Genomic DNA, 26,249 nt, shown 5'->3' on the forward strand with positions numbered 1-26,249 from the left:
GTCTAGATTGGTTCCAAACTCTTTAGCTTCCCCATCATCCTCGTGGACAACATAATCAACCATCCAAACTGACAGAAAATTGATGAAAATTAGATCAATAAAAAGAGTGTAGAATTTACTAAGAAAAAAGATTTGTTGATGGCATAAGTGTTAAAAATCTTTGTTATGAGAATTAATTGCCTTAAAAGAGATGGAGTGATACTTAGTTAAAAGCCACTGCGGGAGATCTACCGGCTGATGTAGCACCAATTAATTGCCCTCGAGAGACTTGATGGGATCGGGTGATACGTGCCATCTGGCTGGCGCCAGCAAGCCCATGAACTCGGTTCTCACCTTCCAATGGAGCAAGAAAAAGCGGGGCAGAGCAACAAATGGCGCGCGGGAAGGAGATGGACCGCCGCGATTTTTTTACTACGAGGCGAAGGAGCGACCGCCTACATCCAATAGCAAAGGGCCGTTCCCGTTCCCCTTCCCCTTCCCCTTCCCCATTCCGAGCAATGGCTTTCTGGGGTAAAACTTTTTTTTTCCTCCAAAAAGTAGAACTGCTCCACTCAATGTTTGATCCTTTCTTATGGTCGGACGTGCTTTTTTTATAGACATTTTAAATTTTTTTATTCTCTTTTTTTGCTTGCAGGGGTTGAAGTAAAGCCCGGAAACCATTACATGCATCTTTTCAACGATTTTCAGGGACGACTTCGTATCTGCCAGGTATGTCATCGTGTCGCCCGGATGTCTGGAAATTTTTTTTCATAAACTTTCAAAACAATCCTGTGAGGTTAGACATTCTCTCGGTTTTTCTTTTCACATACTTTCATCCCATAAGGATTTTAGACCTCTATACTTCAACTATAAGAGGACTGGGTTTTGTGGTGGAGAGGGATTTTTGGCTTTTTCCTTTCTCTGTTTTAAGTCTTCCTGCTTATTTGTAATTCTTTTTTCTTCGTTACAGAGTTTGACATGTGTAATAATCAACCATGAATGATTAACTTATAATTTCTCTTCCATTTGTCCACGCATGCTCAAAATATTCATTATATATTTTTGTGTTTACACGTCAACAGAAACTTCTATGTCCTTTTGATTAAATATATTCTGTTGCAATAACATATTATGTTTGGCCCTCCTCTGTCGAAAATTCCTGACTTCACCCTAAGTCTAACTATATGCAGAAGTAATTGAAAAACACAATGTGTGCAAAGATAGTTATTTAGCTACTGCTGCAGTAGAACTGCTATTTAGATTTCAAATTCACTTTAAGTATTTTTTTTTTTGGAAAATAAATATTGTTATTTTTTATTGCCGAATGTTACCATAGCTACTAACAAACTTACAGCAAGAGAAAAATGTGGCACTACTTTGTGGAGAAGTAGAAATTAAGACTGCCAACTATCATTGGACAGCAAAATTTAGTGACAAGCCAGTGTGCAGAGCGAAGAGCTTGGCCAACTATCCTAGAAGGAAAAATAGGACGCTGGTATTAATACAAAGAGTTAGGATCCTCTCCAGTTAAATGGCAAAAAAATCTTTGTGTGCCTTGCGAATGGGTTATGGCTCGATGGTCGAATCAGCATACCCTTGCACATAAACTGCCAGTAGGATACATTTGATGACATAACATAATAGGATAATTAGTCTGTTTTTGTCTTGTTTTTTTTTTTTTTTTGCTTGTTTTTATGACAAAAATTGGAAGGTGTGCATAATTTTAGCAAATGCCATGCAGCTTAACAAGTGTAGTCATGCCATCAAGAGTAGATTTATTGATCAAATGCTACCCTTTTTTCCTTTTCTTTTGGAAAAAGGGAAAAACTAAATCTATAAAAAATCAAAGGCGCCAACCTATAGGATTTAATATATTGATAGCAGCATTGGCCGAGATATTAGACTCAAGAAACTCCCATACTTGTTGATAAAAAAGATAGAGAAACTTCCATGCTTCTAAATAATAATAATATTTTTGAGGAAACAGAGCTACTTCTGAAACTTCATACTATCTAAACCATCATATTGCATTCGTAAATGCACATGGTTTCGAACGCATGCTAATTATGGATAGCAAGTAATCCACATAATTGTGTTATCAGCAGAGCCACATTTTAAAGTTATTCATCTTTAATTTCTCCATAATTATTTATTCATGTCTATAAATGCTTTAACAAATGCCCATAAAGTCGCTTCTTTCCTGCTTTAAGAATTTTTGTTTTGATCATAGTTCCCACTTTCTGCTTGAGTGTTGTTTCTTGACTTTGTTTCTTATAATGGAACATGTAAATGGTGGTTCATGCAGGCAACATTGGGGAGTGGCAGTGCGGTGACGAAGAGCGTGCTGCAATGCATTGTCGGCAATAGAAGCCCCATCTTACTGTGCAGCTTGATTCCTAATGTGGTTGAGACATGCCATTTGGAGCTCGAGTTCGAGGAGGATGGCAAGGTCATCTTCTCAGTTCTTGGGGAAAGAAGTGTGCACCTCTCTGGTTACTTTCTTCGTCCTAAGATTCTCATGGGTGGGGATGAAAGGTTACTTTCTTGATCTGATTTGGGTTCATTTTTTCTTTAAAGCCCAATTTTTTTGAACTCTATTTTTCAAAAGCTACTCACTTTCTGACAATTTGCTCGGTTGACTCTATTAGTGATTCATATGGGGAGGACATCGGTGAAGAGGATTCAAGCAGCTACGATAAGTATGAATCTGAATTTACTGATGATGGTGATGATGATTTTCGATGCCAGCCTGTTGTCAAGTCTAAGAGCTCCATGGAATTGGAAAATGGAGAGAAAGATGGCTTCCCGATATCTTTTTTCCGAAGAAAGAAAATTTCTGCTAAGACTGCTGATGGGAACAGTAAATTAGGTGATTCAACAATCCATGGATTACTGGAAAGCGAAGAGGAAGATGGGAATTCTAAGCCTGCAGAAGGGAATGCTGAAACAGGTGCTGCGGCAGTTGATGAGGAAAAGAAAAGGAAGATCAATGCCATCAGTGAAGGCCTAGAATCTGCAAGGTTTGCATTGGATATCTGCCCTGTGAAATAGTCTTTTTTTATTTTATGGAGTTCTATGTGATAATTGTTATGAACAGGGTAACTTTCCAGCCATGTGATTCTTCACTGCTGCCTTCTGAGATGAGATTTGAAAACAATGGCATCCCAAAGAAGAAAAAGAAAGTTAAGGATGGAAAACCTCTTGAAATGATATCTAATGGGGAAAGGGTAAGAGGTGATCCAGAGCAAGATAGGGATGATACAGAGGTTGCATGGTGAAAATGGAGACCAAGGAAAATGATCTTCTGGTGGAAATGTTGGCGTCCACGTTCTCTGCGACGGGGGGCGGGATATGCAAACTATTAGACAAGGCTGATGTGGTCTTCGTCGAAGATATCGTTGTTCAGGTGCTTGACCTGAACAAAGTGATCGATCTTGACTCCGTTCACGATATGGTTAGCGAATATCTATGAGTTCTTCCTCTCCCTCCACTCCACTTTTCCCCGCCTTGATGATGTTTAATATTTGTTTCCAACCGAAGCAACCCGACCGACACGAGGGATTATTTCTTCTCATCTTCTCAAGCTATCACGACCTGTGTAATCTCTGGTGGAAAACAAACTAAATAAAACAGGAAACACTTGAAAAGAAAATCTTGTCTAAACCTACGTTTGGACCGGCTCCTTCCCTGGGCCCTAATAGCATCAAAGATGCGAAGAATATAAGGAAAAAAAAAAAAGGGAAATGGAGAGGGAGAGAGTAATGAACAGAAAATGAATATACGCTCTTTTATGTTTTGTCAAAAACAATTCAGCTTATTGTGTTGTTAACTTATAGCTGGATTCAACGTATCTGAAATCCCCGCTGCTTTAAATAATTATCTTCTTCTCTTGGCTAGCAATCCGGAGGGGATTTTTACTGTTGACAGCTATCAAATTTTGATAAACAAGCTTTGTTTGCTTTTAGATAAAGCCAAAGATATGCCAGGAGCAGTCAAAGTAGCCCATTTTCCCAAATATCTCATTACATCTTTGATAGGATCACCCTCTGAAGCTGATTTCTGCTTGAAAATTCTCCTATTTTTCCCCACCAATTTAGCCACTAAAATCATATCCCGATTTTGTTAGATCAGATTAGAATCTGCTTTTTCTTCTGCATGGAAACACTGATGCTATCCCTTTTAAAGTGTGTGTCAGGTATCAGCCATAATACATACCATGCATTAGCTGGTGCCTCAATCCATTATTAAGAGTACCCCAATTTACAATCAACCAATAAGAACTTGAAAATTTCATACATTTTGGTAACACTGGTAGGAACCTATTTGCCCCACCACCAGTAGCAGTTGCCATCAAAGCAAAGGTTGTTTAGTATCACGATGCTCTCCAGCGTCTTGAACAAAAAACAAGAAGATGAAAGAAAAGATAGAGGAAGCGGAGAAGAAGGGGAAGTGAAGAAGAAGGGCTCTGGGATGATACACCAAGTCCATCTCACCCTCTGAAGCAGCTCAAATTCACTTACTACTTCTCCTGTTTCTCCATGAGGTCCGCATGGAGAGTAGAGATTCAGAGCATCCAGAAAACTGATGCTGAACTTTGAACGGCAGCAGAATTTTTCTAGTAAAATTAGAGCTAGAGAATATATGAATTCTGAAAACAAGTCAATAACTAGCCTTTGGTTGCAATCCAAGATAAAATCTGAACTTCACTAGGAGCTGAAACTTCCGAAATATTTTGAAATCCATCCATTAGAAGTCCAAAATTATGACAGCTGTAATAGCTCTTCACAGCAACCAAATCATCTGTGATCTATCACGAAAACGCTATATCAGGTCCTAGTTGATCTGAACCTGGTTGAAACAAATAAAGCAAACTTATGAAGGCAGAGTATTCATTTGTTAAATCATGATCAATAGTCCTTGATGGGAGGCAAAATGGATCGTCCTACTCTAGCGTGGAATCACCCAATCCCCGCCAAGCTGACTTAGAGCCAAGCAGGCCAGGCCTTGGCCCTGCTAAGAGTTGAGCCGACCCCGGACCCCGCCGAAGGCTGAGCTGACCTTGGCCAGACGCCAGACCGACCTCAAACCCGCCGAAGGCTGAGCCGACCTCGGCCTTGTCAACTTTGATCCCGCCAAAGATCCCACAGATCAAGCAAATCTGGAAAGATATCTCCCGTATTCTCCGCCCGCGGGATTGATCTCCATGATTCACGCTGCCTCCAGCTAATGACCAGCTCATCATAGCTCGGCTCGAGACTTTAGGTAACGGCCGAAACCCTCATCCTATAAAAAGGGGTAGGAAAAGGCCCTCAGTAAGTAAAAAAGGCTATTCAAAAACTTTTCCCAAAAACTCTGATCAACTCTAACTTAGCCATTTGAGGGTTTTCACCAAAAACCCGGGCTAAGGCTTTGTGCAGGTACATCGGTGCGAAGGAGGTGGCTCCCATTCTCCGTCCCAGCCGGCAGCTTCTCGGATTCCTCCGGCATGGTCATCCTCAGGCCAAATTTCAACCCCAACATCTGGCGCTAGAAGGAGAGCCTGAGTCGTGATCATGAGGTTGAGGAGTCGAAGAGCTTCTAATGCCTCGAGGCACCGGGCATCAATTCTCCGCAACTCGCTCCAAAGCCCTGTTAGAAGTATGCCCTAGAAGCAATTTTGGCAGACACGTTATAATTGTTCTGGGACATAAATTTATACTTGATTTTTTTATTAATAAATAAAATTGGGCATTTTTTCATTCATGTTATTATGTGTCCATGAATCGTTCTAGAAATTAATAAGATGATAATACATATTCTCAAGAGTTGAGAATTTAAGACATGTATTATTAGGGAATTAATTTCTAAACTGCTCCTGATCGATGGATCATCACGAAGGACGATGATCGATCCGATAATATTAGTGCACAAATCACTTTCTTTGATGGACGAGTCTTCAGTCCACCGTGTGGGGATACTGAAGTGATTGTGCCAGTGCTTGTTAGAGAATAAGGGTACTGAGCGTGACCAAAGTAAGAAGTCACTTGGATGTCTATCCACTCGTCAGTAATTTACTTGATGCTGCAGTTGTATGACTAGTACTTAGACCTGCGATGCCTCAGCTAATCACAGTAAGTTTGCTGTAGTTTGACGAGCACATAAATATGGGCCCTATCTATACGGATCCTTGTGGTGCAAATTGGCTGCAGTAGTTCACTGTCGGATTAGGGTTGCATCTAGATGGGATCTATCGACCTTGATAGATAGTTGTGACTCTGTGTGATTTATGGGACTAAGTTCGAAAGACCTTGGCTTGGGTAGTTTTGGAAAAAGAGTTTTCTAATCTCAAACTTGAGTTAAATAAATTTGACATATGACAAACGATGGGATTTGACGAGTTATCCATAACCTCTGTTTTGTCGGGATCCACGATAGAGGTATTGTATCATACGCTAACTGCACCTAGAGGTTCATCTATTTCATTCTGCTGGGTTGTCACTATCTGCTGCTAGGTATCACTAGTGGATTGTGAGACTCGAAGGCATTCACTTGATGATCATTGAACTCTGAAGAGAAGAGTTGAAATTGTTTCAACCCATTGAAAGGAGTTTCAATGATATTATGATGGAGATCACAATATATCTCACAACCAGACAGAATAGAATCTATGGGATCACACACATTAGAGGTTTTGATCGTTCTGACGGTTGGATTGCGATTTAGAATCGCAATAGATCTTAATTATCAATTTGATTAATAATTGGTTTAAACCACTAAGAGTTAGTGAGTTAAAGAAGAAGAATTTGCAATTTGATTGCAATTTGATTGATTCAATTGGGCTTAATCAATTAGGATTAAACTTTATTGGATAAGGATGAGAAGTCCTAATTAATTAGAACTCTTTATTAGATAAGGAACTTAATTCATGAAGTCCAATTTGGATCCTAATTGGATTAGAATTCACATGAATCAATTAGAAGGACACATTGGGTCCTAATTGGATTAGGATTCAATTAATCAAGAGGGACCACATGTTTTCTAATTAGATTAGAAAATTTAAGTATGAAAGGAAGGGAGTATCCCTTCCTTCATGCAGGCCAAAACAAGGGAGAAAACAAGGAGGGCGGACGCCCCTCCTCCTTGTCACATGCCCAAAGGAAGGAGGGGCGTCCCCCTCCTTTCCTACTTTGGTTCCCCATGCCACAAGAGGAGGGGCATCCGCCCCTCCTCCTTCCCTTCTTGGCTTTACACACGGCACAAGGAGAGGCCCTGTTGCCTCTCCTTGATTCTCTCCAATTCCTTTTAAGTAAGGGGTGTGGAAGAATTAAGTAAGGAGTGTGCAAGAATTAAGTATGGGGTGTGGAAGAAGAAAAAAAAAGAAGAAAAGGAGGCGCAGGCTCTTGTTCCTCTTCGTCCTTCTTCTTTCTCCTTCTTTTTCCTCTCAAAGCAGTTAAAGAGTTGATTGAAAGAGAGAGGAAATCAGTCATCAAAAGCGATCTTTGCAAGAGAGCTAGCAACCCTATGAGATCAAGGAGCTTGAAGCAATCGACCTCGTGGATACCTGTAGAGGCCAGGCGCTTGTGCAGCTTCAAGCGAACCAAATACAGCGATCATCAGAGCGGTGAAGATCTACCCACTCAAAGGTAAAGATAGGATCTTTACAATTCCTAATAGTAGATTTGAAATTAGTAGATTTAATCTTTTCTTAAGATTTCATATTTTTCTGAATTAGAGAATTCCGAATTTTTTTGAAATCTACGTTCTCTAGGACATTCATGAGATGAACGACCCCGCGCGTGTCTTTCCGTTGCGATCATCACAACGCATGCGGGGGTAACCCGACAAGCCCACCTGCTACGGAACCAGTGGATCAAATTTCTCAGGTCCAGCAAGAGCAGTTTAATCTTCTCGTCCAGCAAGTCCAAATGCTCACCGTGGCCATTTAAGGCTTGCAGTAGGCAGGAGCCAAGCCTGCACCCCCTCCTTGCGGGCGCGAGTCCTTAAGACGGCGATCGCGACGTCATTCTCTGGCCAGGCAGCGCACGATAGCCAACGAAAGGGAGCGTTGCCACTGCCGAGCTCGATCCCTAAGCTAGGAAGGTTTGTCGCGTAGCCATCACTCAGAGAGCTTGTGCCAAAGTTTGAATCTCCGAGCATGGAAACAATCATCGGAGGCGGGGTCCACCCCATGCCGAGCTGCAATAGGAGCACCGTCCATCATCGAGCTCGATAGAAAAGTCGAGGACTTGGAGTGACAGATCCAGGCGCTTCGAGACTAAGGCCTGAAGCACGACGCCGATCTCGAATTCACAACTGAGTCTCCATTTTCTCGATGGAACGCTGATGAGCCGATCCCCTCGAGGTTCAAGATGCCGCAAATCGAGCCGTATGATGGCTCGTCCGACCCCTTGGATCATTTGGAAAGTTACAAAGCCCTCATGACACTCCAAGGGGCCACAGACGCCCTACTTTGCAGGGCCTTTCCGGCAACTCTCCGTAAGGCAGCTCGTCTTTGGTTCTTCGGGCTGAGGCCCTGCTCGATTCTATCTTTTGAGCAATTGGGCAGGCAGTTTGCAACTCATTTGGCGGCTAGCCGGCGTCAGCGCCGGACCTCAGATTTCCTCCACATCAACAGAAGGAGGAGAATCTTTAAAAGATTATATTGATCGCTTCACCTCGGCTATATAGGAGGTTTGCGATCTCGACCAGTCCATCGCTATGTCAGCATTGACTGGTGCTCGGTTCTACAAGTTTCTCTTCTCCATCGAGAAGAACTTCTCCACCAACTTTGTGGAGATGCTGGCCCGAGCTCGAAAGTATGCCAAGGCTGAGGAAGCCATGGCCTTGTGGCGGGAAGCAGCCAAACGGCCTTCCAAGATGCAGAAAAAGCGCCATGAGGAGTGCGGCCGAACAAGGAGTAGATCCCTCCGACGCGAGAAAAGTCTTCCTCGGCCTAAGAGCTCGGCTCGCCTAAGGTCTCCCCTCGAGAAGTTTGGAAAATACACTCCCCTCACATCCACCTGAGTGGAGTTTCTCATGGAGATCGAGGGGCAGGGCTATCTCCGACCGCCACCGAGGATGCGATCGTCAGAGTCACGAAAGTGCTCGAAGAAGTACTGCTGCTTCCACAGAGATCACGACTATGATACGGAGGATTGCTACCAGCTCCATGATGAGATCGAGGCACTCATCCGTCGAGAATGGTTGGGTCGGTTCGTCCGTGATCAAGCTAACAGGAGGGAGCCCGAGGAACAGAACCCAGAGCTGCCTGAGGAGCAGAGCGACAACTGACCTATCGCGGCATTATCAACACCATTGGAGGGGGGCAAGTAGAGGCACCTGAAGCGTCGAGCCAAGGAGAAGGAGCTTTCTCAAGACATCCATGCACTTCAAAAGTCATCTCATTTTTTGATGAAGATTTAAAGGGTGTTAAGACCCCTCATGATGATGCTATAGTTATTTCCCTTACTATTACAAACTTGATGTAAAAAGAGGTCTAGTGGATAATAGAAGCTCTGCAGATATCTTATTTTATTATGCCTTCCAAGGGATGGGAATGACTGTAGAACAACTCAAAAGGATGAGCGCTCCTCTAGTTGGATTCACAGGAGATTTCGTACCGGTAGAGGGGGTTATCAGCTTAGCTGTCATGGCCTAGCGTGCGCCCTGAGAAAGTATTGTAAAGTTAAACTTTCTCAAGGTCCATGTCAGCTCGACCTACAACGCCATCCTTGGCCGACCAGGGCTAAACGCCCTCTGAGCTATGGTCTCTACCTACCACCTACTCATACGGTTCCCTACAAGTCGAGGGGTCGGTGAAGTCCAAGGAGATCGGGCAACAGCTAAGCAATGCTATATGACTGCACTCAAGGGCAAGCAGCCAGCCGAGGTTTCGGCTCAAGCACTACCCATTGAGGGGCTGGATGTACTTGATGAACCAAGGAAACAACGAGGTGAGCCTGGAGAATGCCTTCTCTGCATTCCCTTGAGGGATGACTGACCCGAGTAGATTGTGCAGATCGGATCTGGTCTGGATGCAGATATGTGAACTTGTATAATTGGGTTCCTTCGGGCCAATGCGGACATGTTCGCCTGGTTGCTTGCTGATATGCCTGGAATAGATCTTGAGGTAATGGTCCACCATCTTAAGGTGCACCCAACCTACAAGCCTGTCAGGCAGAAGAAGCGAAGTCTCACAACAAATCGACAGCAAGCAGTGGCCGAAGAAGTGGACAAGCTCCTCAAGGCCGGCTTCATAAGGGAGGTCATTTATTTTGATTGGCTCGCCAATGTTGTTTTTGTAAAAAAAGCTAATGGAAAGTGGCGTACGTGTGTGGACTACACCGATCTGAACAAGGCTTGCCCAAAGGACAGCTTCTCTCTCCTAGGGATTGACCAGCTTGTTGATGCTACCTCTAGACATCAGCTCTTGACCTTCATGGATGCTTTTTTAGGGTACAACCAGATCCAGATGGCACTAGAAGACAAGGAGAAGACATACTTCATTACTGAAAAAAGCCTCTATTATTATAAGGTCATGCCTTTCGGATTGAAGAATGCCGAGGCAACTTATCAGCGGCTCGTCAACAAGATTTTCAAAGATCAAATCGGGCAGAACATGGAGGTCTATATGGACGACATGCTAGTCCATATTGCCGATCTGGATGAGGCATTTTCCACCCTTCGGAGGTACTAAATGAAACTTAATCCTACAAAGTGCACTTTTGGAGTTATCTCTGAAAAGTTCCTCGGCTTCGTGGTGACGCAACGAAGGATTGAAGTGAAGTGAACCCCGAGAAGATCCGGGCATTGTAGGAAATGACACCATCGATGACAATTAAGGAGGGGCAGCAGCTCGCTGGTCGGGTAGCAGCCCTCGGAAGATTCATCGCCAGGTCGGCAGAGCGGTGCCTCCCCTTCTTCAAGGTCCTCAAGCAGCCGAAGGATTTCGTGTGGTACGAGGAGTGTTAGCAAGCCTTTGATGAGCTCAGGCGGTACCTCGCCTCTCTCCCTTTACTCATAAAGCCCCAGTGCAGGGAACTTCTCTACCTGTACCTCGCAGTCTCCCCGATGGCAGTGAGCTCAGTACTGGTCCGAGAAGAAGAAAAATGCTAGAGGCCTATATACTACACTAGCCAGATTCTGCAAGATGCGGAGACCAGATATTCCAAGTTGGAGAGGACGGTCTGCGCACTCGTTACCTCAGCTCGTAGGCTTCGACCCTACTTTCAGGCGCACACCATAGCAGTGCTAACCGACCAACCTATAAAGCAAGTTTTGCAGTGGTCTAACTGGGTCAGAAGGGTTGCATGGTGGGTAGTCGAGCTCGGAGAATTTGACCTCGAGTACCGCCCGAGGCCGGCGGTCAAAGCACAAGTGCTTGCCAACTTCTTGGTAGAGTCCACCTAGTCGGACGACCCTCAAGCCGAGCTCAACATGGAAGAAGAACGTGCTCCTAGATAGCCATGGATCCTATATGTTGATGGCTCCTCGACCTCGGAGGGCAGCGGCGCAGACCTCATCCTCACTAGCCCGGATAGAGTAGTAGCAGAGCAGGCCTTGCGCTTCGAGTTCTCCATTTCCAATAATGAGGCAGAATATAAAGTGCTAATTGTAGGGCTAAAGTTGGCAAAAGAGCTCAACATCTGCCGCCTGAAAGTTTTCAGCGATTCCCAGCTGGGGGTGAGCCAAGTCCGGGGGACTTCGAAGTTCCGGAGTCGTCAATGATGAAATACCTCCAAAAGGTACGGAACATCACCTCGACTTTCAGCACATTCCCAGATCGAAGAATGCGAGGGCCAACCTGCGTCAAAGCTAGCGACGTCCAGTTCGGCCAAGCTCCCGAAGACCACTTTCTCGAGTACCTGAAGGCAATAAGTACAGAAGACCCTGAACCAGTCCTGTGCATAGAGACCGAGCCGAGCTGGATGGATCCACTTAAACAAAACGGAGTCCTCCCTGCGGATAAGCTTGAAGCCCGACGAATTGAACACCAAGCGATTCGGTACCTCATGTATGGAGGTAAGCTGTACTGCCAGTCGTTCACATCGCCACTCCTCAAATATCTCCGCCCCTCATAGGCCGACTATGCGATGTGAGAAGTGCACAAAGAAATCTGCGGGAACCATTAAGGAAGCAGAGCCTTGGCACATAAGATTCTGTTGCAAGGATACTATTGGCCCATACTACAAAAGGACATGGTGGATTTCATCCGAAGATGCGATCGGTGCCCACGCCATGCCAATGTTCAACGTAGACCTTCAGTCCCATTGATGCCAATCAGTTCTCCATGGCCATTTGCCCAATGGGGAATTGATATACTGGGGCCTTTTTGTCCAGCTACAGGACAAAGAAGATTTCTTATGTCACCGTTGACTACTTCACGAAGTGGATCGAAGCAGAGCCTATTACCCAAATCATCGAACCGAAGGTGTAGAGCTTCATCTAGAAAATGATAACCTGTAGGTTCGGACTCCCTCGAGTTATCATATCTGATAATGGCCGTCAATTCGACAATGCTCGGTTCAGGGAGTTCTGCTCTGAGCTCGGTATTGACGATTGCTTCACATCGGTGGATCATCCTCAAACCAATGGGGAAGCGAAAGTGACCAACCGAACCATCTTGCAAAGACTCAAAGCCAGATTGGACCGAGCAAAGGGGCAATGAGCAGATGACCTTTACAATGTCTTGTGGGTTTATCGGATGACCTTTCAAGTTCCCACTGGAGAGCCGCCCTTTAACCTATCTTATGGTATGGAGGCGGCCATCCCCCTTGAGGTCGGATTACCCTCGCCCCAGGTTGAAGGCTTCAATGCCACGACTAATTCGGCGTGGCTCTGGAGCAATCTGGACCTCCTTGAGGAAATAAGGAAGCTGCTCAGATCCGAATGGCGAGGTACCAGCAAAAAACGATGTAGTACTACAACTCTAGAGTCAAGATTAAGTCATTCAAGGTCGGCGACCTCGTCCTAAGGAAGACTGAAGTCTTCCGAACTTTGGAACAAGAAAAACTCGTCCCGAATTGGGAAGAACCATATCGAGTCGCCTGGGTCCAACAGCCTGGGGTTTACAAGTTGGAATCTTTGGACGGAACTTTAGTTCCTTGAAGATGGAATTCTAGAAATCTCAGAATGTATTATTAATGAAAACAGTCCTCGAGGACTTCTTTGAAATGTCCTTGAAATGCCTTGATTGGTTTGACACGCTTCGGTTGTTTCCACGGCATGAGCCCACAAGTACGACGCAATGATGCCCCGACTCAAGCTTGAGGCGCCTTGTAACATCGACCATGAGCCGAAGAGGCTCCCTCGACCGCAGAAATAATGACGCCCCGACTCGAGCTTGGGGCTTCCTGTGGTGTCGACTGTGAGCTGAAGAGGCTCCCTCGACTGCAGAAACATGCAATGATGCCCCTGTCCGAGCTCGGGATGCTCTGTAGTGTTGGCCGCGAGCCAAAGAGGCTCCCTCGACTATAGGAATAATGACGTTCTGGCCCGAGCTTGGGACATCCTGCAGCGTCGATCGCCAACCGAAAAGGCTCCCTCGACCTCAGGAATATGCAACGACGCCCCGGATCGAGCTCGGAGCGCCCTGTTGCGTCGACCGCAAGCCGAAGAGGCTCCTTTGATCTCAGAAAAAATTTGAGGGCGCCTCGACGTTAATTAGAGCACCCAAGTTAAAACCTAAAAAGATCTACAAGGCCAAAAGGCATCAAAACTTATGACGACCTTCTACCTAAAAGACACAAAGCAAGACGAGCTCAAACACTTAGCGAAACTTTAAAACACAAAGTGCCAGAAAAAGTATACTTCATTGATATTAAAAGGCCAAAGGCCGATTTTAAAAGATGCCGACCTTGAGGTCAGATAGAATACAAAAATAGTCGACTACAAAAAGGCTTAAGTGGCCGACCTCACAATTATGACAAGAAAAGAAAAAGAAAACAAGTAAAAAGGGTAAAGCTCGGGCAGCTTGGGCAGCCTCAGTTCCAACCTCAGCAGTGACCTCAGTAGCATCTCCGTCTACCATTTCGGTGACGAGCTCGTGCGCCTCAGCGAGCTTGCTCACTTCTGACGCGATTACTGCCTCGACAGCTCCAGACCGAAGTGGACGAAGGCCGCTGAAGTCGACCTCAGGGAAGAGTCACTGGGCTTGATCGTGGTAGTTTTCGAAACCCCGGATTAGGCCATCAGTTGCCTCCTCCACCAATTCGTCCTAGTACTCCTCAGGCTGGCGGTAGCTCTGGATGGCCTTTCGGACCTGCTCCTCGGCCAACCTCTCAAGCTGCTCGGCCTTCAGCCTCAGAACTCCGGCCTCATTTTTCTGGCCGGCCAGTGCAGCCTTGAGCTTGGAGATGTGATCTTCTACGGTTCGGAGTGCCAAATGAGTTTGGTCATGCTCAAACTCCATCTCTTAAATTCGAGTGAGCCCAGCCTTGATCTGAGCTTCCACCATCTTCACCCTCTCCTCAGCTCCTTGTTGCCGCTGCTCGACAGTTATTGCCTTTTCCTTGGCCTCCTGCCTCCATCGCTTGGCGGCCTCCATTCTCGATGGATACGACTTCGCCCGTTCTTGGTAGTTGGACGCGGCGGTCACCAACATATCGACCACGTGAAGGTGCTAGCACAAGAAACAAAGCATTAGCCGAGGTCGAGCACTTAGAAAAAATATAAAAACCAAAGTATGGCATCACTCACCAGGACAGCAACGGAATATGCTTGATCGACGAACTCGCCGATCCCCATCTGCTCCTGCCGAGCCAGGTTGGCCAGAAGCAGGGTGCAACGGATGACCTCACGAGTGATGTTGCCAGATTCGAGGGCCGAATCGTCCTCGAATAGATGATTCTTGGGTAAGAATGGCGTCCTCTCGGGCTCGGAGGGAGCGAGATTAGCTCGTGATGAGCTCGAGGCCTCGGAAGAGGTCGGGACCCTACAAAAGCCGGGACCCCAAGCCAACTCCTCAGCTCAGGACCCGATCTGCATAATTGGATGACCTTGCGGGCCCTCCGAGTTCCGCCCCCAGGCGCTGTGACCGCTTGTTCCATTGTGGCCCCTCCTTGAGCTCCTTCTTCAGTTGGTAGGGGCTGCTCGGCCTCGATTGGTAGGGCCTTCTTGGTTTCAGGTGATGAAGGCTCCTCGGCCCTGGTCGGTAAAGCCCTCGTTGCGTCGGGCCTTTGGGACTTCTTTTTCTTCGGCTGAGTAAGTCCAGTCGCGTTGACATGAGCGGGCTCGCTTGGCATGTAACCAGAGAGAGATGCAGCCCTTGGTTTCTTCGACCTTGGCTCAGGCCGAGCTCCACTCGAGGCAGCCGCCCTCTTGTTATATTTGGCCATTAAGGTCTCATTGCTGAAAACCATTTCTGCAATTTCTGACAGCATGAACCTTAATGAAAATCGAGTATGAGAAAGGAGAAAAGAAAAGGAAAGAAAAATGACCACGTTGCCCTTACCCTCGGGACGAGTCGAGCTTAGGCCGATGTTTAACAAGGCCTCCTCGCTGAGCAGGTCAGGAAGCTTCGTAGTTCCTCCCAGCCCGAGCAACTTGTCTAGAATCTTCTGCTCGGATCATGACAACTTGGGGGCTTTGTTGTTCACCGTGGTCAATGGCAAGCCCCAGGTTGGGTCGAACCCCCATGACTGCTCGGAGGTAAGGAAGAAAAATCTATCTTTCTATCCATGAATGGAGGAAGGAGCATCTTGGAAGAGTGTACGACCTCTCCAAAAAGAGAAGTACTATCACCTTTTGTCTGCAGGGCTAGCTTTTAACATAAAGCAACCCTGGAAGACGTTTACCGAGGTGGGGAGATCGTGAGCAAGACAAAGGGAGAGGAAGCTGATAATCATTCTCCATGAATTTGGAGCGAGCTGTGCAGGAACAAGGCGATAAGTCGCCAGAAGCTTGTTCATGAATCCATGAAGAGAAACCTTAGCCCTGCTTGGAGCGTCTCCACATACGCTCCGATCCAACCTCGGGGAGGGTCGGTAACCCGAGCCCTGGGCCCTGGGAGCTCAAAAGTAAACTCACGCAGGAAGAAGAACCGAGCCCGAACCAGGCCCAGCTCCTCTTCGGTCAAACTCGAGCCAATCCCGCTCGGACCATGGTCCAGCTTGAGCTCAACTTCCTCTGCATCCGAAGAAGCCTGAGCTCGGGATGGACCCGCGTTGGGCTTAGGAACTCCTGCATGCGAGCCCATTGCATCCGACATCAAGGACTTCACCTTGCTCACAGAAAACCAAAGAAGAGGAGGAGAAGACGAAGGAAAAGAAGAAGATGGAAAAGAGGAATAACCCTCCGAGCGATCGAGAAGGAAGAAGACACCTACCTAAGACTTCACCGGAGAAGACAACTGGAAAAAGAGAAGGACCGACGAAAACCGAAGATGAAGAAGAGAAATCTGCTGCAAAACTCGTCGGAAAGCACCAAGAATGCTTGAAGAAAAGCTTGAGGATGATGATAATGACGGCCGGGAAGAAGAAGAGTGAGAGCGATGGAGGTCAAATAGGGGTCCTAGGGCCTCTCTAAGGCCTTATATAGCTTACCTCAACGGCTCTGATCGGCCTGCCCGAGTGGCCAAGCGGCCAGATCATGCCACATGGCAAACCCAATAGCTCCCTTAGTAGATCTTCTCGGATTATGGTGTTAAAGGCCGATCATCATGATGGCCGCCTTGGGGGGCGGGGCATTGATGATTGGCCCCTCGCATACCATCAGGTAATGCCTTAAAAGGGAGCACGCGCACAACACATTGAAGACTCCCTCAACCGCTTTCGCTTGGAATGACGTGGCAGCTTAAATCACCCAAACTCGGCTCGAGAAGCTTGGCTTAAAGCCATTAGCTCCAATGATACGAGAGGTGCACCCCACTTGGCACATACACCTTCACGAACATTTGGCTGCAACACAGGACGATCGACAACTCAGTACTTCCTTCGCTTGAGCTAAAGAACAACTCAAAATCGGAAGTCGGAGGGCAAATGATGGGAGGCAAAATGGATTGTCCTACTCCAGCGTGGAACCACCCAATCCCTACCGAGATGACTCAGAGCCGAGCAGGCCAGGCCTCGGCCCCGCTAAGAGTCGAGCCGACCTCGGCCAGAGGCCAGGCCGACCTCGGCCCTGTCAACCTTAATCCCGCCGAAGATCCTGCAGATCAAACAAATATGGAAAGATATCTTCCGAATCCTCTGCCCGTCGGATTGATCTCCGTGATTTACGTCGCCTCTAGCTAATGACCAGCTGATCACAGCTCGGCTCGAGACTTCAGGTAACGGCCGAGACCCTCACCCTACAAAAAGGGGGTAGGGAAAGGCCCTCGGTAAGTGAAAAAGGCCATTCAAAAAAAGTGGCTCCCATTCTCCGTCCTGGCTGGCGGCTTCTCGGATTCCTCTGGCGTGGTCACCCTCAAGCCAAATTTCAACCCCAACAGTCCTGATTTTGATACTGTAAGAAAGTGGTCTTCATATCCCATCTGGAAACATCTTTTACAGAGACGAGCTTATCATCAACCAACATAAACAAGCTAGGAAAAAGTATTTGCTGCAGGCATGTTAGCTGGCCACCTAGCTGACCAAAACCTGATATGGCAGAGTTCACTAGTATTAATCCACCATCTGTGGATAAGGATTCATCTCTCTTACCGGATAGCCTGTTCTCAATTTTATGTATAAAAGACATCTAGTTCCCTTTCTTCAGTTTATCTGGTCTTAGAAGTACATCAGGATGCTTGATGAAGCCTATCAATTTTGCAACTCATGATCCCGGGACAAGGGGTTGCCAACTCAGGGTCATTTCCAACTGGAATAATGGTGAATTTAGGGAATCTTATTGATAATCCTGACAAAACATCAGTCCCATAGAGCAAAATATAATATAGCAAGCATCTCAGCAATGGCTTTTGAACTAAACTATTAATTGCAACACTATACTCCTAGAAGCTGTTAGTGATATGTCATGTTTTGGTTTATTGGAGACCTAAGTAAATAGGTCATATCTAAGAGTAACTTTATTTTGCACGGACCATATAGCCTCATCAGGTTTGAAGTTTTCGCTGTTGTTGGGCCTCTTTCAGGAACCTTGATGGTTTTGAGAACTCTAAGTTCTAAAACTGAATATCGTGCTCTGCCAAATTGCCTTGCTGTGCTAATACCTTGGCAGCAATTCTTGGGGAAGTGTCATACTGAGATGTGACAACTGGGCTGCTTTACAAATCTTTTCCCCGTACTCTAGGATTGTTGGACCTATCACCATTCTTCCTTCTAATGGCCTTTCCTAGATCTGTTAGAAAATGAGGAGTGAAAACAGAAAACAAGGGAGAAGAAAATGGCTGAATTCATTTCCAATTTTCTTGCTTTATTTTTGTACAGATTGGAGGTATTTATACACATTCGAGCTTGATCAAAATGTAACTAATCTAGCTATTAAGCAATGCAAATTGTAACTAAATGTAACTAATCTAAAAATTCAAATTGAAGGAGCTTCCAGAACACTGAGTTTGTTTCAGCTGATTCACTGTTTCAATCCGTTTCAATAGTCACTGTTATGGAACGTTATGACTGTTGTAAAACGTTATGAGAGTTTAAATTTGGTCGTTGAAGCTTTCATGGGAACCAACTATTCTATTGGAAAGAACTGGTGGAACTGTTGCTTGCCGGTTTGCTGGGAGAGGCTGTAACTTAGTGACCTTGTTATTTTGAGACTCCCCCTCAAGATGGGCATGGATGTTTAATGTGCCCATCTTGGATAATAGGAAATGAAAGGTGGCAGCAGGCAATGATTTTGTATGCATATCTGCCAGTTGAAACTTTGAAGCAATATGCCTTGGGTTAAGAACTCCTGTTAGAACCTTTTTTCTGACAAAGTGGCAGTCCAGTTCTATGTGTTTAGTTCTCTCATGGAAGATTGTATTCTTGGTGATGTGAAGTGCCGCTTGATTATCACAATACACAAGTACCGGCTGTGGATGATCTATCTTAAAAAATTTTAGCAGGGCAATTAACCAGACAATCTCACAACTAGTGTAAGCTAAGGCCCGGTACTCTACTTCTGATGAGGATCGGAAAACAGTGGCTTGTTTCTTGGTCTTCCAGCTAACCAATGAGTTTCCAATGTAGATGCAAAAGCCTGTGACAGATCTTCTTGTTTCTGGATATCATGCCCAATCCGAATCACTATAGGCTTTAAGGTGAAGAGGAGATTGAGAGGAAAACATTATACCTTGGTCTATAGAGCCCTTTAAGTATTTCAGAACTCTATGAGCTGCATGTAGATGGATTTGTGTTGCTTTATCCATAAATTGGCTAAGAACATTTACCGCATACGCTATGTCTGGCATGGTAATTGTTAGATAAATGAGTTTGCCAACCAATCTTCTATAACTTGGAACATCAACCAATAAATCTTTGGATGAATGTGATAGTTTGTGATTGATTTCCATTGGAATTGTGACCGGTATGCTGCCGAGAAGTCCAATATCTTCAAGGATTTCAAGAGCATACTTCCTTTGGCATAGGTGAATACCAGCAGTTGATCTTGCAATTTCGAGCCCCAAAAAGTATTTCAGAGTACCCAAGTCTTTGATCTTGAATTGGGTTTGTAAAGATGCCTTGATTGACTTAATTGTTGTCAAACTATTGCTTCCCCCAATGATATCATCCACATAGACTATAAGAGCTATGAATCCATGCTCATCACTTCTTGTGAATAAGGAATAATCAGACTTTGATTGCTGAAAACCAATTGCAATGAGGGAAGAGGAGAATTTTGAGTACCATTGCCGAGAAGCTTGCTTGAGGCTATAAATGGATTTGTATAGTTTACAAACCAATTTCTTGTTGGATGACCCCCCTTAATCTGAAAATCCGGTGGTAGTTTCATATATATTTCTTCATCTAACTCCCTATGAAGAAATGCATTGTGGACATCCAATTGGCACAAATGCTAATTATGAATTGCCGCCAAGGCGAGGAATACTCTAATGGTTGTGAGCTTTGCTACAGGATTAAAAGTCTCTTGGTAATCAAAGTCTTTTCTTCGTGTGCAGCCTTTAGCTACCAATCTCGCTTTATATCTTTCAATTATCCCATCTAAATTGAGCTTAGTTTTGTAAACATACTTACAACCTACAACTCTCTTTCTCGGAGGTAAAGTGGTAATAGTCCAAATTCCATTTTCCTCTAGAGCTCTTATTTCAGCTTTCATTGCATCTTTCCAATGCTGAGAAGTCATGGCTTCAGTATAGGTTTTAGGATCTTTGGTTTGAGAGAGGGAGAGTGTATAGGCTTTGTGGGATGATGAAAGGTGGTTGTAGGATAAATGCTTGTGTAGGGAGTGGACGGTGGAATATGAACTTGGGTGTTCAGTAGATGTAATTGTGACTAATTTGCAGTGGTAGTCCTTTAAATAGTTTGGTGGAACTCTGATTCTGCTTGATCTTCTGAGAGGAATGTCAGTGCCATGGTGTTCAATTTGTGGAGGAGGTGACTCATTTGACACATTTAAATTTGTAGAACTAAGTGCTGGGGAATGAGATGAATGGTCCATTTCTACTTGATTGAAGTGGTCTGGTAAGTGTATGTCTGGTAAAGCTAGAGGTAAGACCAGTTCTGACGAAGTTGGAGAAAGTACAAGCTCTTTCGTACTAGAACTCTGGAAAGGGAATGTGGATTCATGAAAGATTACATCTCTGGAAATAATATATGACTGAATTTCTAGGTCATAAACTTTGTATCCCTTAACCCCTGCTGGATACCCAAGGAAAACACATTTCCTAGCTCTAGGATCAAGCTTAGTTCTGTTGTGTTTGAGAGTGGAAACAAAACATAAACATCCAAATACTCTTAGATGAGTGTAAGAAGGAATGGAAGCAAAAAGGACTTCATATGGAGACTTGTTTTTGAGTGTAGGAGTGGGTATTCAGTTGATTAGATAGGTTGCTGTTAAGACAGCATCTCCCCAAAATTTAGTTGCAAGTGATGCTTGAAAAAGAAGGGCTCTAGCAATAGTAAGAAGATGCTGATGTTTTCGTTCCACTATCCCATTCTGTTGTGGAGTATAAACACAAGTTTTTTGATGTGTAATCCCTTTGGAACTATAAAACTCGGGCATATGGAATTCCATGCCATTATCTGTTCTAATTTGTATCACTTTGGCATTGAATTGAGTTTGAACTAAGTGAATGAAGGTTTGCAGAAGGTATCTAACATCAGATTTAAATTTCATAAGATATATCCAGGTTACTCGGCTATAATCATCAACTATAGTTAAGAAATAGTGATGACCTTGAATGGATACTTGAGAATAGGGACCCCATATGTCACAATGTATTAAATCAAATGGAGAAGAAGTGACAGAGTTGCTCATATGAAACGGTTTTTTTTTGTTTGGCTAAATGACAAACAGTACATTGTATTGATTCATTTCCCTTTACATCAGAAACATGGGATTGAATTAAATTCAAGGTTGGATAAGTGTCTTAATATAAAATCCCAAAGATCAAAAGTATGTTTTGCATTAGCATTGAGAACTTGACTTTTGGAGAATGAAATGTACTTGGAAAGAAGAGGTTGATTGACAGCGGGACTTAGAAGGAGAAAGTAGAGACCACTATGAACTCTAGCAAGTCCAATCATCATCTATGAAGAGAGGTCCTGTATGAAGCAGAATTTTTCCAAAAAAATAAGACATAAGGAAGCATTTTGAGTGAGTTTACTGATGGAGAGAAGATTAAAGGTAAAGAAAGGTACACACAAAACATTTGTGAGTGTTAAAAGTTCTGATAATTTTACAGTGCCAATATGAGTCACCCTTACCTTAGTTTTATTTGGCATCTGAACATATGCTTGTGTTTCACATGTGATGGAGGTAAGAAAGGAAGTGGAGCAGACGACGTGGTCAATGGCTCCTGTATCAATTATCTATGGAGCTTTTTGTTCATTGGCTAATTCAAATTTCTCTCGGCTGGCAGAGAGGGCAGAGGAATTAGTAATGACAGAGGTATAAGAAAAAGTTGTACCTGCCATGTTGGAGAAAGATGAAGTATTTGATGTTTTTGTGGATGTTGTTGGGTTAGGTAGTAATGGCTTGGACTGATGAGGCATTTGAGCATTGATAAGATCAATAAGTTGCTGAATTTGAGCTTGAGTGAGAGCTGTCTGAGATGAGATCGACTCCTTTTCTTGGCTTTGAGTGATCACTTGATTTGCTAAATATTTATTTGAAGGAACACTATTAGGATTCTCAAGTTTGATCTTAGTAAATTTGAAGTTAGGTGGGAATCCTATCAGTCTATAGTATTTCTCCTTAGTGTGCCCAACTTTTCCACAGTGATAGCACACTATTTCAGACTTATCTTTTCTTTTTGTATGAACCGCAGGAAGTGCAGAGGACTCAGAAGTTGGAAACACTGATGTTCGTGTTTGCCTTTGTCTCTCCTCTTGTAAAACTAATGAAAAAATTTTATCTAAAGAGGGCATAGGGCTCATGAGAATTATCCGACCTCTAATGCTGTCATATGAATCATTCAGCCCCATTAAAAACTTGAATACATAGTTCTTTTGCTGAGCTTCACTAACAATTCCCAGCGCATTACATGTACAATGCCCACAAGTGCAGGAAAGCAGTGGCCTGTAATTGTATAAGTCTTTCCAAATAGCATTGAGTTGGGTGAAATAATCACTTACGGATTGTGTTCCCTGCATAATCGAGCTAAGTTGATGATGAAGATGGTAGATTCTGACATTTTCCGGTTGTGCAAACTGGGTCTTTAGCTTTTCTCATACTTTCTTTGCAGAACTAATGTATAGAACACTTGATGCAATTTTCCTTGAAATGGAGTTCAGAATTCATGAAAGGATCAGATTGTTGCATCTCAACCAGGGCAAGTAAAGAGGACTAGCTAATTCTGGTGTAGGAATAGCTCCATCAAGAAATTCCAGCTTGTTCTTGATGGAAATGGCCAATGTGAAGGATCGATTCCATGAGAGATAATTGGATCCTGTTAGAGGAGGTGTGATCACCGCAGTGTTAGCATTATCACTGTGATGAAGGAAGAATGGACTGTTTGGATCTTCAGAAGGGGAGGGGATATGAGTCGAAGAATAGGTAGGGGAGACATGAGCTGAAGATTCTCCGTCTGCCATTTTTGGATATTCTCAAATCAAGAAGATATGATAGATACAGCTTACAACTTCTCTAAGAAGGAAGAAGCAGAAGCTTGTATAACCACTCAAACTTCTAACTCCTGCTCTGATACCATGTTAGAAAATGAGGAGTGAAAACAGGAAACAGGGGAGAAGGAAAAGGCTGAATTCATTTCCAATTTTCTTGCTTTATCTTTGTACAGATTGGAGGTATTTATACACATTCGAACTTGATCAAAGTGTAACTAATCTAGCTATTAAGCAATGCAAATTGTAACTGAATGTAACTAATCTAAAAATTCAAATTGAAGGAGCTTCCAGAATACTGAGTTTGTTTCAGCTGATTCACTATTTCAATCCGTTTCAACAGTCACTATTATGGAATGTTATGACTGTTGTGAAACGTTATGAGAGTTTAAATTTGACCGTTGAAGCTTTCATAGGAACCATTTGTTCTGTTGGAAAGAACTGGTGGAACTGTTGCTTGCTGGTTTGCTGGGAGAGGCTATAACTCAGTGACCTTGTTATTTTGAGACTTATCATGCTAAAAACTCATATACCTTATTCCCTACTTTGTATAACTTTCATTTCCTTCCCACATCAAATGAATCGAGTGATTATTCCCATGTTCTTTCATGAAAAAGATCAATTAATGTGTTCCCGTTTACATCTTCCTACTAGAAGGTTCACCATATTTTCTAGACATGTCAATGTGGTTTTCCCTCTAATATCATATATTTCTCTTCAACTATGAGCATTTTTCTATTTCTAATGCATATATCCTATGAAGCGTTTATTTATAACATTTTTGAGTTTATTCATGGCAATAATTTTGCAATCTTCATCCACTCAAAATTTGACGAGAATTGTTGGCTTTTAGAAGTTGACTACATATTTAATTTGCAGATTCACAGCGAGTGATGGGAGTACGGAACTTAAAGCAATGCTTCCAGCACATGCGGAAGTACGTTCAGGAATGCTTGAAAACCTTTGCCTCATACGTATTTTTGATTACACTTTGGATGCTAGGTAAGGATCAAACCAACATGTTGTAGTATTTGTAGTATTACACTTTTGTTTTCATATCAGAACATTGATTGTTTAAACCTTATTTCATCTCAGAACATTGATTGTGAGAAGCTGTGATGTCGTTGCACCATCAACCAAGATGGAGATCAAAATTGATGAACCACATGGGAGGTATGTGCTATTTCATTCTTATTATATTGTAGAATAGGCTTATGTTTGTTAGCTTTCCTTTTTTCTTGATGAAAGCATGGTTAGAAATAGAATCATTGTTTTGATAAGGCATGCAAATAAGGCATGCTTTTGTTTTTTAATTTTTTATCTTTGTTCAGTCTACACTAGACATAATATAAATGTCGAATCCAGCAAGAAATTCATTCATGCATTTCTTTGCATTCTTTAAATTTCTTCTAGCTTAATGTAGCTCACATTCTTGTATTCCTAACCCTCAGTTCTATTCCTGCTACACGGACGTTTATGACAAGAAGAATATTTGCTCTTGATTCCTTGGATGCTACTAAAACAGATTGGGAAATTGAGCTTCAAGTTAAACAGAAAGGCGACTTGAGATCGTATAATAACAGCAAAGGAAATGGCTTTGTCTTTGACGTAACTTTAGCAGACAAGAAAGTAAGTGATTGTTTTTTTCAAGGATTTAATTTATCTACTTGCTTTATTAATTCGTTCATTGTTTTTTTTTTCTTGGATTTTTGTGCAGGATAAGAAAATAAGGGCTGTCATGTTCAATAAAGCTGCAAGGAAATTCTATCCTAAGTTTAAATTAGGAAAGACTTACTATATTTCAGGAGGCACTCTTAAACCAACAAAAGAACAATACAAAATTGCAGATAATGATTATGAGATAATCTTGGGAGAAGGAACAATTGTGAAAGAGGTAGATGACAATGATTCAACGCCAAAGGCAAAGTCCAACTTTGACAAGATTGATCAAGGAAATGTTACTTCAATCGAAGTTCCCCTTTCGAAAATTACTAATGACCCAACTCTAGGTCAGGAAAAGGTATTATCTTGTTACAGCATTTACAAAAGAAGTTGCCATAATTTCTTTATTCTTTTATTCTTATGCACCAGCAAATGTCCTAAGCAAGTTTATGTTGCCAGGCTGTCTATTTCAATGTAAAAGTATTTGTGACTTACATTTCTTCTAACCAAACAATGTGGTTCTGGGCATGCAAGACCTGCCACAAAAAGGTGACTGAAACTGTTGATTCTGGTTATTGGTGTGAAAAATGCAATGCGATTGTCCAGTGTTGTTTAAGGTAAAGGAGGAAGCAACTCAAAGAATAAAGAACATTTTTGTGTCATGAAAAGAAATTTTTGATCACCATGTTAAATGTTTGATTTCCTACTTTGTAGATATGTAATGGAAGTCAAGATATCAGATCATTCAGGGGATGCTTGGGTTACAGTTTTCAACGAGGTGGCGGAGGAACTTATTGGATGCACTGCTGAAGAGCTTGCTAGGATAAAAGCCAGTGTAGGTTATCTATTCTGCCAACTCTAGATGCATGCTTCTAAAAGAAACTCCGGGCAATTTTCTGTTTGTACTTGGCCTTGTCCTTAGCCCAAAAACTTTAGACTTGGAATAAATCAAACAGGATTGTGCATGCTAATAGGAATTTCTAAAACCAAGGATTATGAGTTTATTTTTCATGCAGTTGCTGTATGTCACATAATATTGCGTTGTTTATATTGTAGAGCTTACTTCAAACAGCTCTCTTGTTCTTACTCTTGGCCATTCTATGAATAGGAGGGCTATGATAAGTACCAACTCAAATTGGAAAAAGCAACTGGGACTCAACATTTCTTCCGAGTTGGAGTTCAACAAGCTGAGTTCATGAACAAGAGGAGACAGAAGATAACTGTGCTCGCTCAAGTACCAGCTGATTGCTAAGCTGAATCAAGATTCTTTTTGGAAGAGAGAACAAATATATCTGCCTCTTAATGCAGTAATAGTTTAGAAACATACATTTTTTTTATTGCTTTAGTTAGTTTAATATATGGAAGTTGCTGACTCTTGCTGACTCTCTGACGTTAACCATTGCTTGCTGAATGACATACTACTGCTTCATCTAAGAATACTCAGAAGTACCGGTACTTTAAAAA

General features: G+C 43.4%; 2 protein-coding genes across 3 annotated transcripts; both read left to right on the plus strand.

The window, feature by feature from the left end:
- On the plus strand, window positions 1–3,257 carry LOC120105928 (peptidyl-prolyl cis-trans isomerase FKBP43-like). Its single transcript, XM_039118714.1, has 5 exons — window positions 1–510; window positions 635–708; window positions 2,285–2,514; window positions 2,628–2,999; window positions 3,077–3,257. The coding sequence occupies exons 1-5, from the start codon at window positions 372–374 to the stop codon at window positions 3,255–3,257; spliced, it is 996 nt and encodes a 331-aa protein (XP_038974642.1). The 5' UTR covers window positions 1–371.
- LOC120105930 (replication protein A 70 kDa DNA-binding subunit B-like) lies at window positions 3,255–26,249 on the plus strand. 2 transcript variants are annotated; one of them, XM_039118716.1, is made up of 8 exons: window positions 3,255–3,447; window positions 24,003–24,125; window positions 24,219–24,296; window positions 24,575–24,752; window positions 24,841–25,143; window positions 25,245–25,402; window positions 25,500–25,620; window positions 25,894–26,249. In XM_039118716.1, exons 1-8 carry the CDS (start codon window positions 3,260–3,262, stop codon window positions 26,035–26,037), a joined length of 1,293 nt encoding a protein of 430 aa, XP_038974644.1. In that variant the 5' UTR covers window positions 3,255–3,259; the 3' UTR covers window positions 26,038–26,249. The 2 variants fall into 2 exon arrangements, with proteins under 2 accessions (XP_038974644.1, XP_038974645.1); XM_039118717.1 differs by having other exon boundaries at window positions 25,320–25,402.

Source organism: Phoenix dactylifera, unplaced genomic scaffold (genome assembly GCF_009389715.1).
Source record: "Phoenix dactylifera cultivar Barhee BC4 unplaced genomic scaffold, palm_55x_up_171113_PBpolish2nd_filt_p 000399F, whole genome shotgun sequence".
NCBI lineage: Eukaryota > Viridiplantae > Streptophyta > Magnoliopsida > Arecales > Arecaceae > Phoenix > Phoenix dactylifera.

Excerpts from the sequence above, each read along its gene's own strand:
- LOC120105928 (XM_039118714.1), top strand. The coding sequence starts at position 372 with ATGGCGCGCGGGAAGGAGATGGACCGCCGCGATTTTTTTACTACGAGG. Across the intron at positions 709-2,284 it reads GACGACTTCGTATCTGCCAG|GCAACATTGGGGAGTGGCAG; the intron begins GTATGTCATCGT and ends TGGTTCATGCAG. Across the intron at positions 3,000-3,076 it reads GAAGGCCTAGAATCTGCAAG|GGTAACTTTCCAGCCATGTG; the intron begins GTTTGCATTGGA and ends TGTTATGAACAG.
- LOC120105930 (XM_039118716.1), top strand. The coding sequence starts at position 3,260 with ATGGAGACCAAGGAAAATGATCTTCTGGTGGAAATGTTGGCGTCCACG. Across the intron at positions 24,753-24,840 it reads TAACTTTAGCAGACAAGAAA|GATAAGAAAATAAGGGCTGT; the intron begins GTAAGTGATTGT and ends ATTTTTGTGCAG. Across the intron at positions 25,621-25,893 it reads TTGCTAGGATAAAAGCCAGT|GAGGGCTATGATAAGTACCA; the intron begins GTAGGTTATCTA and ends TTCTATGAATAG.